We start from the raw sequence: 12,974 nt of genomic DNA, 5'->3' as shown, positions 1-12,974 counted from the left end.
TCAATTTGAAGGAATCGCTTTTTCACGTTTTACCCCACAATGTAACATGCACAATGTACTACCTATATAAGAAGACAACATAGGATAATCATATATTAACCAACTAATTCTACAGAAAAAGGCATCATTCTACGTCACTCCTGGTTTTTATTTATAAATTATCACATAAATTTGGATCCAACCAATCTATTCCTTCACATGGAGATGCATGTTATGGATCCTCGGAGTGGCACTAGAAATCAGTGGAGTGGCCTTCTCAAGAAATCCATGTGATTCTTGGTTTTTATTTATAAAATTCACATAAATTTGGATCCGACCAAACTATTCCTTCACATGTAGATGCAAGTTAGGGATCCTCGGAGTGGCAATAGCAATCAGTGGAGTGGCCTTCTCAAGAACTACCCCAAACTTCTCTTCGCGATCCAACTCTATACCCGGTGGCAATCTCCACTCGAACAGATGCAGGAACGTAGCCAACACATACATTAGCATCCTCTCCCCTAGTTGGAGCCCCGCACAAACCCGTCGACCCGACCCGAACGGTATGTAGTGCAAGTTCTGTCCGGAGTATTCCAACTCGGAGGCCTCTCCCTCCTCGAGAAACCTTTCGGGGCGGAACTTGTACGGGTCGGACCAGAACCGCGGGTCTCGATGCATAGCCCACGCGTTCAAGAAGACTTTAGTGCCTTTGGGTATGGTGTATCCGCCTACCGTGCAGGTTCGGCTCGGGCTGCGGGGCAACAGCAGAGGTGCTACAGGGTGCAGTCTCATAGCTTCCTTCACCGCCGCATGCAAGTAGGGTAACTTGAAGGCGTGGGACTCCTCGACCATGTTGTTCCGCCCGACGACATCGTCGAGCTCTTTCTGGACATTGAGAAGGACTTGCGGGTGTAGTAGCAGCTCGGTCATTGTCCATTCGACCGTGGTAGATGTGGTGTCGGCACCTCCTATAACGATGTCCTGTTAAAACGACATGGTAAAAAAAGTTAACACGAGATCTATTTATTGGCGTCCCAGAATGCATGGAAAAAGAGAACATCGTAAGGCAAATTTAACACGTGCATCACCCCTTTCTCTTGACGCGTCACTTTCCAAACCCAATATCATTAGGTTCTCCTCGCACATGGACAACTCTAGGACACTGATCAGTACTGTAACTCTTTTTTTACCCTCAACGGCAATCGCATGTTTATACTTCCAGGGGAACTTCCGGAAGTTGGCTAGCTACTCTCCTAGATTGTTCAACAAAGAGCTTAAATTAATGCATTTCGAATTTTAACAATTTCCCTCAGAAAGAAACCAAAAAACTAAACCAAACTTTGCCTCCATAACTTTGAATATTTTTGGGTCCATATATCGTACCAATAGTAAGGATGCTTTCGGAATTCACACGTATTTTGCTCAAGAAAGAATGTGGAAACCGAGGAAATGGAGAGAAAATTACCATAAGCAAAGCCTTGATTTGTTCCGGGGAAATTGATCTCCCGGTTTCTTCATCTTTATACTTTAAAAGAAAGTGCAAGAAGTCACTCCTCTCCCCTCCAATGCCCCCTCTTACTTCTTCCAAACTCATGCGTTGACTAATGACAAAATCAAAGATCCTTCCGATCCAAGCCACCGCCTCCTTCATCTCCCTCTCCACTCCTTGCACATCAAACCTAGCAATCACCGGAAAAAAATCCGACACGTTAGGCGTTCCCAATAGAGTGGTGAGCCGTGCCACCGCCTCCATGAACTCTGCCCCAACGCGCGCCGCCTCCTCCTCCCCGAGCGTCCCACCCCAGAACATGGATGTTATCATGTTGATCACCGTCTGGAAAGCCACCTCCCCCACTTTGACCGGCAGTCCCGCCCTAGTGCACAAATCTCTCGCGCTTGTCACGACTTCTCTCCTTCTATGAGAGTGAAAGGCGTCAAGATTTGCCGTACTTTGCATCTCGCGCACGAACAACCGCCGCAGCATCCGCCACTGGGTCCCGTGAGGTGCGAAAGCGATGTCCTTCCCTCCATAGGAGAAGGCCAATGAGACCTTGCTAGGATTGCGGTTGGCAAACACAACGTCGTGATCGCGTACAATCTCTTTGACTAAGATTGGAGAGCTTACAATGACGTAGAGTTTGGTACCTATCGAGAGCTTATATATCGGGCCGTATTCTCGGGCAAGTTCCATGAAGAACTCGTGGAGGTTGCGCCCTAGAAATGGGAGGTAACCCACCACCGGTAGACCTCTCGGACCGGGCGGTAGGCAGGACTTGCCTTTCCGGGAAATTATGAGTAACTTTTGGAGCCAAAATAGGCATGATAGGGTTAGTATAGAGTAGAGGAACATTGATGGTAAATGGTCCTCCCTAGGGTTTGGCAATAGCCTAGAGACATGGTAAACCAAAGGCATGATGAATCCCATTCGACCGATATAATATGTAGAAGCCTCAAAACACCAAAGCATGTTCATGCACAGAGGGCTAGTTGCCTTATATAGTACCCAAGTGTTTGTTGGTCGAGCAACGCTCACAAAGAATTGCTTGTCAATTTTTTGTCGTTATTGCAGAAAAAGTATACAGGCATCTTTCACGGGTATCTTATTTTTCTCTTCTTCTTCTTCTGCCATCTCTCAAAGTATTGCTGTCAATTTTTGTCGTTATTGCAGAAAAAGTATACTTCACGGGTATCTTATTTTTCTCTTCTTCTTCTTCTGCTATCACTGTACCTAGGTGCGTGCTGGTCAACTATCGTTCAGAAAGTATTGCTGTCAATTTTTGTCGTTATTGCAGAAAAAGTGTACTTCACGGGTATCTTATTTTTCTCTTCTTCTTCTTCTGCTATCACTGTACCTAGGTGTATTGCTGTCAATTTTTTGTCGTTATTGCAGAAAAAGTATACAGGCATCTTTCACGGGTATCTTATTTTTCTCTTCTTCTTCTTCTTCTGAATTATACTAGCATCTTTCGCAGGTATCGTACTTTTTTTTATTATTCTTCTTTTTCCACTCCTACGGAGGTGGATAAAGAACGTCTCCCAAAGAGCTGGTGCTTGTCTCCTATCTTAAGGACAGAGAATGAACAAAGAGTGCTACTTGTCCAATTTTGTACCTAAGTTAATTTATGGTGGTCAAATGAAAAAAGTGACCTCATGCTCTGGATGGAGTTCACTATTTTTCTATACGTCGATGATGGAGGTTGCTATCTATCTCTTTACAAGAATTTTCTGTAAGAGTGACTAGTTCTTAAGTTCTGACATTTTGCAATTAAATGGATATTTGTCATGTTGGTTAAGGATATGTGGCACTATTCTCCCAAAAAATATTGCCATCAAAAAGTTTAAAATACTAGTATAATTAAGAGAATGTGAGAAGGAAAAATAGATTCGATAAGAAAATTATCCTATTCGGTATTGGGGGACATCCTGTAAATTGGATTAATCGGGCAGGTCCAGATAAAGCGCCAAATAAGAAACTGGATTGTATAAGAAAGAAAAGAAATTAACAAAACTAGAAGAACAAACAATTGCTTGCTGCTTGTGAAGATCGGTGCCACCATCAACACCGATGGACGCAACGACCATGGAGGCCATATTAGAGTAGGCATCCGTATAATCGTCGAATGGATGCAACTAGTCTTCTAGGATGTGTTCTCAAAGGCATCTCCATCATCGGATCTTTGGAGAGGTGATAAATTATCTGCATTGCGGACGCTTCTGCATCCAACTGTTCTTCCTTTCGCAAGTAAGATAAATTACCTATACGCAAAGAACAATAACATTTGCATTTCTAGAGAGTGGCTTCGCTGGGTAAAGCCTAAACCTGTCAAAATGAGTCATAAACCCATAAACCCATTTCTTGCTCTATATTTGATAGGTTGAAATTGTTTATATTCGGCAAATGGATTATAAGTGGGTTTAGAATGGTAAGCCTATTGTGAATATAGACAAGCAAATTGATAAAATAGTCAGAAGGAAGGAAAAGAAGCCGGGCATCATATTTACGTGGATCAGTCCAAATATTAGTACCTATGTCGATGGAGAGAGCGGCATGGAATTTCACTATAGAGACAAGTAATACAATAGATATTATAATCACACGAGCACTCAAACGCACTTAATGTTTCCCAACCCCACAATTACACTCAACAACTTGATCGGTTTTTAGCCCCTCATAATTCCTAATGAAATCTTATTCAAGAAATTACACAAATTCTAATAACAAGAATTTAACTAGTTAAATCATATTCGGCTGTTATTATAACAATCAGAGCCCTCACGAGAAGAGGACTCTCTGCACAAGTTCCTCTCTGCATTACATGGACATAGCGGACTGCTGTTCTCTAATTTGCTGTACAGAAAATTCAGTGAAAGCAGCCTTTCCTCATGCAGCAGGAAGTCAACGAAGGACATGCGCGGCCGAGCTAAATCTACGTATGCTCAATTAAGAAACTTCTTCCTGTCGCCTTCTTAACCTTTCGGCGTGCGGCTAGGCGTGAGGAAATTGAATGGCAGCTTGCGAGGATCTGCCGCACTCTTCGGCTTCTTGTTTCCCTTCGGCTAGCAGCACAAAGTCCGGCTTGGACTTTATTAACCGAGACAGCCTCACACGGTTTAATATTGGTTTTTATTCAATGGACTCAAGCTCGAGATATATTTTCAACAAAGTCAAAATAATATGAATATTAAATAGGTTCATAACTTACTTAACTCAATCCATTTTTATAATTATCTTTTTACTCTGTTTTGCGCTTGTTCACTCTGTGCTCTCACCTTGCTTTGAGTATGGATTCTTTTAGATTGGAATAGAAGAGTTTTAGTAATATCAGTAGGGTTGGACATGCGTTCGGTCGAATATGAATCACAAAGTTTGTATTGCATGGAAATAAATCAATTTGGGTAGGATCATTTTCGACCCGATCCACTCGTTTGACAGGTCTAATAAGGCCCCTAAAGGGCTGAAATTTTGAAATTTCAACTTGGTCATGCTATGACACGTTGTATAGCCTTTATGTATAATAACATGAACGAGATATTGTACTCAATAGCAAATATATTGTTATTTTTTGTTGAATATCACGAGAATTTGGAATCTCGATTGTTGCTCTAAGTGAAAGAAGAAGACTGCTTTTTCTTCTCTTTTTTTGTGCGGACGAATGCCCTATCACTTTGTATAGCTCTGCACCCAAGGCAGGTCGTGTATCAGTTCAAGCTTCTGAATCTTCCCAACTCAAGAATCTACAAATCATGCTCCACTTCTAACTTCCCCCTGGACGGAACTGTGCTCAACTCAGGCTTCTCTTTGTTGAAGTGTTTTTCAAATGGATTAAAAAGAAATCAAAATACTAGTAATAGTGAGGGGGCGGAGGTGAAGAAATCGATTTCTTATTCCACTCCAATGCATACCGGTGGCGATGAGTAAAGCTTATTTGGGTTGTGTTATAAATGTCATGGCCATATGACTAAATAGTTAAAGCGCCCAACTTATAATTGGTGAATTCATAGGTTCAAATCATCCATCCTACACCCACCCTCCCAGTATATGCTTCAACATGGAACTCTCATTTTGTAGCGGCTGCGCAACTCGTCATTTAAGTAAGAGCTATAAAATAATGTTTTCTTTATTTGTCAGAATGGTAGCGTAAGTGATGACCGAACAAGGGACGTATCGCCAAGTCATGGCTTACGTTGTTTGCTTTTGACATTTGCTGTACTTTTTATGAACTTATTATTATGATCATTGACTTCATTACTTTTATATTTGTGCCCTTCTGTTTGGGTATTGGAACAGCATAATCGGTAATCAAAACCGAAAAGCATCACATCAAATAATGTAATACTAAACGGGCACGAACCAATACATTTATATCTCATTAATAGTTAACCTAAAATCAAAGTCTAAACCTGCTTTATGATTTGTCGATCGCCTGAGCTGGGACTTTCATTGAAACCTTCACACTCTCGTCCATAACCCGACCCCCGAGCTCTCTCACTTACTCGGCAAGCCAGTTCATGGAGCCATCCATTTTTCAGAGACAATAGTGTTAGGAGAAAAAAAAAATGCTAAGAATGAATCCCAAGACAGGTCAAGTATGGTTCGAGTCAAGTCGAGTTAAGAAATTTGCTTGGTAAATAAATGAATCAATTTGGTTGGACCATTTATGACCCAACCCAAGCTCGTGTTGGCCCATCCGCTTGATAGGTCTAATCACAACCTACAAGTTGATGATTGGTAGATGTTAGAGAGAGATGTGCCAATTTAGAGACACCACCGACAATACGATATTTCTTTTGGAATTTATTAGAAATGAACCCTAGCGCTACGATGTTTACATCAATTCGGAGGGATCGTTCCGATGTTTTCCCTCCCAATGTCACATGAACGATGTACTTCTAGTGAACCGAATTCCTTCAGGATTGCCGTTTCTTAAGCATCAGCCACCACGACATACTTCTTTTGATCTCCGGTCAAATTATTGTCCGCGGTATAGAATATTTGGATGGACCATATCGATTTGTAACTAATAGTACCTCAAATCTTTTGTTAAAATCATAGGAATAGAATTAGCCTCATATTAATATCAAAGATAATTACCCTATTATTCATAAACCTATTGTATGAATTCCAATTCAGTTTTATATTTTTCAATTTTGCCTATGTAATCTTAAACCTTTATGTGAAATTCTAATGAAATTAGTCCAATCAAATGTCGCTGAAAAAAACTTACGTCCTATGTGGCATGTTGGCTTGGACAACTAATGGATTGTCATCAGTAATTTTCGACAATTAGAATTTCAAATAAAGATTTAGAACTACATTGGCATAATTAAACAGTTCATGACTAAATCGGCATCTACATTATTTGTTTAGGATCGATTGGGTGATTTTCTCATCAATTTCATTTTGTTGCTATGGAGTGGGGATATGCCAGTCGGACAAGTCAATTATAGGTTGGCAATTGCTTATATTCGACTTTGGGGAGAAATTATGTTTACACACATTACACGGAATATTAAAGTGGCCTGACCCATTCAATTGCAATTGGAAGTTGCAGTTCATTGGCTTTCGAAAATAGGATTGTGATGCCCTGGTACTTCACAGCTAACGTAACTATCCAATTCTTTCCATTTTAGGTATGTGAAAACGTGTAACGACAACCCAGTACACACTAACTTCAAGCAACGCATGTAGAAATATATAACCGGGTACTCTCATTTTTTATTTATATATATTTTAGATGATAGGGTTGGGTATACTAGGGAATGAGCAGAAGGTACCGCTACTTTGTACTACACCTAGAAACTGTAGTAGCTACATCATCATGACCTAGATACCACATATGTACTATGTAATCTATTTCCCTCCCACAGTACATCTAAAATCTTAGCCTGATCTTCCCAAAATGCTACTAATCTAAAAAATAGTGATCAACCACAATTGAGCACAAAGCTCAGCAAGCAAATTACTAATTTATCTGTATCACATGAGTCAATAATAGCATATACAAGGAAGTCTAAATATAAAAGACAGGAGATCGTAATGATATCAACTTGTCGGAGAACCTTTCTCAAAATTAGGATAGCAAATAGAAAACATTTCCTAGGAAAACAATAACCTAGTAAAGCGTAAATGAAATCTGGAAGTGCAACTGATATCTTTACTGTGAATTGACTGCCACCATCTTTCAAGGAACCTCGTTACCCCTTGAGCATCTCGCACCCATCAAACATCGCGAGGACATCTAGGGGAATCATGTGACATTTTCCAAGCATATGGAGGAACCCAGTTATCCCTCCAAATATTCCGATTACAACCCGGGGCATCATCATTTCAAGGATCAATGACATTCCCAAATCACACACTCATTCCTTGGTGTAGTAATTCAACAATTCAATTTCACATGCCATCCACTGTGCTAATGCACAAGAATCAACTCAGTTTCAAAATCCTTTGTCCATTTGTAAATTAGAAAAACGGTACAAAACATTTGGTTGGCGGTGCCAGTTCAATAAGACGGGTTATAAAAAGGAGTTTATTCAAAATCTTGAAATTGACAATAAAAGGGGCAGTTTGTCTGCTTTTAGAAATCACCAGAAATCGCCAAGTAAATCAATTTCAAAATTACCAAACTTTAACACGATGTGGACGAGACACCAAGGAACGTTTTTGACGAAGAACTCAAAATCCGATTAAACTTGTACGGGTCCCAACAATTTTATATAATTTGGGTCAAAAGTGGGTAAATTTCCAATGTAAGACAGATTCGAAATTGGACATTTTTAAATCTTAAAGGAATTCCAAAAATCATGGAAAAAATATATATTATAGTCTAAGGTATGGTCTAAAACTTTCATGAAGAATATTTATCCAAATCTTTTGTCGAAAACTCAGTGGAAAATAAGAACCGAGTAAAGGTCAATAAGAATCCGAGAAAATAGTTTCAAACCCGCTTCAGTTTTTTAAATATATTTTGAACATACGAAGTCCAAAAAATCCGAAATTAAAATATATTATAAAACAGAGTATAATGCGAAACTTTTGTGAAGAAAGCTTCACAAAATTCATACCACAAATACCAATATAAAATTGGCAAAAGTACAGTTTACAATTAACTGAACCAAAATAGTCGTATCCTCGAACTCGTCCGCGACTCGTATCATTTAAGCTCAAACCAACACAAATGTCAACATCTCGTATTTCAGCAACACCTCAGTGAACTCAATAAACTATAATTTGAAGAATGCTCGTGATGTACGTTTTCCGACATTGCTGACTAACACAACTATGTATGAAATCAACCGAGACAACTAAAGTCTAAGGAAATCAATCTCGACGCGTGGCAATCAACCTATGCAGCATAAGGCAATTTATTTGCCTCTAGTCCAAAGCAAGTGTCAATGCGGTTCCGGCGAGGTCTCGGAAGCCTAGTTGCGGCCGGTCGTTCGTCGATCCGCAACAAGTTGATAGGGTGGCTTGAGGACGGCTGGGTGGCGCAAGCGGAATGAGGGCGAAACGAGGCCTGCGATGCTTCTGGTTGGGTGCGAAAATGAAGAAAGATGGTGATGAGACCGTGAGAGTTAGGATGTAAGAATTTTGGGTGAGGGTGCTGGTCTTTATACTTCAATTTCCTTCGCCCTTGCATGGCCAAACGTGGAGTTTTTGTGCCACGTTTTTGGGTCAACGTGGATGAATTCTAGGCCGCATTTCAAGCTTCCCCCGTCTTTGACTGTTTGGGTCAAGGCTCCTTAGTTTTGTGGCAGTCCAAAGGCACGGTCACCATTTATTGCCATCTTACTGTCGTCCGTCGCAATCAAGGAAAACCGGTTGGGGAGAGGGACGTGGCGAGGTGGTGCGCGATTGTGGCGGTGACGGTGTCGCGGCAATGACGGATTTAGTACTCAAGAGTGCATGATTTCGTTGGGTGATAACCTGGATGTCACGGTAGTAGACTTCCAAAGATAGGTAATATGATTAATTTATAAAGTGGATGTACGATGTGGTTATTCGTTACAAAATATAAATAATCTGTTTATCGAACTGCTTATAGTCTGACATATCACTTAATAAATCAATTTTATAGACTAATCTATCTATATTGCTCTGTCATGATTTACATCATCTTACTATAAAAACAATATGTTTAGGTAGATCGTATGATGTTTTATTGAAAGATCTTCACCATAAATCTTGTGCAGGGTATCCCATTACACATCCTTAAATTGGCATTTTGTTGTAGCCGTTAATCCTCCATTATATTTTCTGGTCACATATGCAATTTATAAGACTTTTAAGAATTAATAGTACATTTTTTTTTGGTAAGTAAATTAAAAGTACATTTTCATCTTATCTTTTTAAGGAAGTCATTTTTTTTACTTTTCACTTCTATAAATGATTAAAAAATAAATTGAAAGGACCAAATAACTAATTTAACTTTGTTATAAAAATTTGAGGGGTTTGATTGAATAAATTAAAAGTTTAGGAACTAAATTGCAATTTCTAGAAATCCCCAAAGATAAACTGCACATTTCACAATAGTTTAGAGAGTTGTGATAGCTTCGTCCCTTATGAGCTTAAGAATTACATTGAACATTTAAGAATAGTTCAAGAATCAATTGAGTGAATAGAAAGTTCGGAGATAAGACTACACGTTAGGTCATAATTTAGGGACTATTAAGGTCATTTTCCTTTATGGAATATTTGGGATTTGGCGGCTCTTAATTTTTCTTTATCGTATAATTTTGTTTAATTATTTTAAGTTTAGGCCCACGGTACGATATTTTATCAATTTGGAGGAATCTTCCCTCTGAATTTTTCCATACTATGTGACATTGTACGACCTCCATAAGAAGACAACGTATGATAATTCATATTTTAACCAACTAATAATCCCCCCGGGTGATTCCCGGTTTGATAACTAGGATAATCACATAAATTTGGATCCCACTAGATTATTCCCATACATGGAGATGCAAGTCAGATACCCTCGGAGTGGCGATAGCAATAAGTGGAGTGGCCTTCTCAAGAACTATCCCAAATTTGTCTTCGCAATCCAACTCCCGGCCCCATGGCCATCTCCACTTGAACAAACGCAGGAGCGTAGCCAATACATACATTAGCATCCTCTCCCCCAGTTGGATCCCCACACAAATCCGTTGACCCGACCCGAATGGTATGTAATGCATATTCCGTCCCAAGTATTCCAACTCGGAGGCCTCTCCCCCTCAAAAAGCCTCTCGAGCCGGAACTCGGACGGGTCAGACCAGAACTGCGGCTCTCGATGCGTGGCCCCTCACGTTCGAGAAGACTTTAGCGTCTTAGGGTATGGTGTATCCGCCTATTGTGCAGGTTTGGCTCGGGCTGCATGGCAACAACAGAGATGCTGCAGGGTGCAGTCTCAGAGTTTCCTTCACCGCTGCATGCAAGTATGGCAACTTGTGGATGTGGGACTCCTCGACCACGTTGTTCACCCCAACGATGTCGTCAAGCTTTTTCTGGACCTTTGGAAGGACTTGTGCATGTAGTAGTAGCTCGGTCATTGTCCATTCAAACATGGTTGATGTGGTATCAGCACCACCTATAATGATGTCCTAATAAAAATGAAACTACCATGAGAGCTATTTACCATGCTGTTTTTACTAGGACATCGTCATAGGTGGTGCCGATACCAAATCAACCATGGTCGGATGGACAATGGCCGAGCTGCTACTACACCCGCAAGTCCTTCTCAAAGTCTAGACAGAACTCAATGATGTTGTCAAGCTGAACAACATGGTCGAGGAGTCCCACAACTACAAATTACCATACTTGCGTGCGGTAGTGAAGGAAACACTGAGACTGTACCCTGCAGCACCTCTGTTCTTGCCCCGCAGCCTAAGCCAAACCCGCACGGTAGGCGGATACATCATACCCAAAGATGCTAAAGTCTTCTGGAGCGCGTGGGGCCACGGACTGAGACTCGTAGTTCTGGTCCGACCTGTCCGAGTTTGGCCGGAGAGATTCTTCGAGGGGGGAGAGGCCTCCAATTTGGAATGCTCGGGAGGGAATTTGCACTACCTGCCGTTCGGTTCGGGTTGAAGGTTTGTGCGAAGCTGCAACTGGGGGACGGACGAGATGGTAATGTATCCTGAGTAGGGTACCTAACTTGCATCTCCATGTAAAGGAATAGTTGGTAGGATCCATATTTATGCGATAATTTTACAAAAAAAAAAAATGAGGAAGCATGTGGGGTGACGCCTTTTTCTGTAAACTAAGTTGTTTAATGGATGAATATCATATGTTGTCTTCATATATTATTCATGTTGAAAATTGTAAGGAAGATTACTCCAAATTGACAGAAATATTGTCCTATGGGTTTGAACTTCGATAATTGAACAAAAAGTTTGAAGGTCATATGATAAAGTAAAATTAAGAGCCACCAAATCCCAAATACTCCATACCAATAAATTGCCATACTATATAATAATAGACTATAATGCGCCTTTAAACTATTGGGCCATAACATGTATATATAATAGAAGTCCGCCATATCACTTAACCTGCATAATAAAATGAACTTAAGGGAGTTTTTTAGGCAAATATCAAAAAGCCTTATTTCCGTACATGTTATGGATGAGAGAACAATATTGAAAAGGAATTTTAGCCATGGCCAAAGCAATGTTTGCAATTAAAGTGTCATTAATAGAAGTTGGTTTTCCTAACTTGAAGCTGGATGCCTCAATTGAGCCGAGAGGGCCTAATTATTAAGTTCAAAGATTAGCTCATTCGTCTGTGGCCCATTGCACAAACCTTGCACGAACCTTGCACGGACCTTGCACGAACCTTGCACACCTCTCCGGCCGAAGGGACTTGTACGAGGGCAGTCTTCACTCCAGCATCGAGCAGGCCTCCTTCTCACTAGCATCACTATAGCCACCATCGATCGCCAATTCACCCCAATCATAGTGCTAACAATCCTCGTGGAATATAAAAAATCAAAAAGCTACATGTGAAGAATTTAATTGACCAATGAAAAAACCTTAAATCTAATTAAATATTGAAAAGTTTCTTTTTGAATTTTTCCAAGTGAGGGATATGGTGGACGAAAATCGAGCGAAGATGTCAATAGTTAATTTTTCTCATAAATCACAAAGAAATTTAGTTATTTATTCTCGAGAAAGCCTAACAAAAATCAAAAAGCTACACGTGAATGATTTAATTGACCGAAAAAAAAAACCTTAAATCTAATTAAATATTGAAAAGTTTCATTTTGAATTTTTCCAAGTGATGGATATGGTGGAATAAAAATCGAGCGAAGATGTCAATAGTTAATTTCTCATAAATCACAAAGAAATTTAGTTATTTATTCTCAAGGAAGCCTCAATTAAAGAAGAAAATTGTAATCTCAGTTGCAGAACGTAAATACAAATTCACATTATATTTTTACATTCACTAAACACATATTCACATTCATTCAAAGAAACAATATGCACAGCAAATAGGAACTGCACTCCAATGTATT

The 12,974-nt window shown here is 40.0% G+C and overlaps 1 protein-coding gene across 1 annotated transcript; it reads right to left on the bottom strand.

Moving 5' to 3' along the window:
* Positions 1 to 251: 251 nt before the first annotated feature.
* On the bottom strand, positions 252 to 2,415 carry LOC104443723 (labd-13Z-ene-9,15,16-triol synthase, chloroplastic). The gene is made up of 2 exons (XM_010057234.3): positions 1,445 to 2,415; positions 252 to 960 (listed from the first exon to the last, which is right to left on the bottom strand). Exons 1-2 carry the CDS (start codon positions 2,402 to 2,404, stop codon positions 322 to 324), a joined length of 1,599 nt encoding a protein of 532 aa, XP_010055536.3. The 5' UTR covers positions 2,405 to 2,415; the 3' UTR covers positions 252 to 321.
* Positions 2,416 to 12,974: the final 10,559 nt, after the last annotated feature.

This window comes from Eucalyptus grandis, chromosome 5, assembly GCF_016545825.1.
Source record: "Eucalyptus grandis isolate ANBG69807.140 chromosome 5, ASM1654582v1, whole genome shotgun sequence".
NCBI classification, from domain to species: Eukaryota; Viridiplantae; Streptophyta; class Magnoliopsida; order Myrtales; family Myrtaceae; genus Eucalyptus; species Eucalyptus grandis.
The sequence above is the reverse complement of the archived record's forward strand: the minus strand, read 5'-3'. Positions and strand labels throughout refer to the sequence as shown.

Coding starts and splice junctions, on each gene's coding strand:
- LOC104443723 (XM_010057234.3), bottom strand. CDS start 2,404: ATGGGATTCATCATGCCTTTGGTTTACCATGTCTCTAGGCTATTGCCA. Junction 961..1,444: donor AAATCAAGGCTTTGCTTATG/GTAATTTTCTCT, acceptor TCGTTTTAACAG/GACATCGTTATAGGAGGTGC.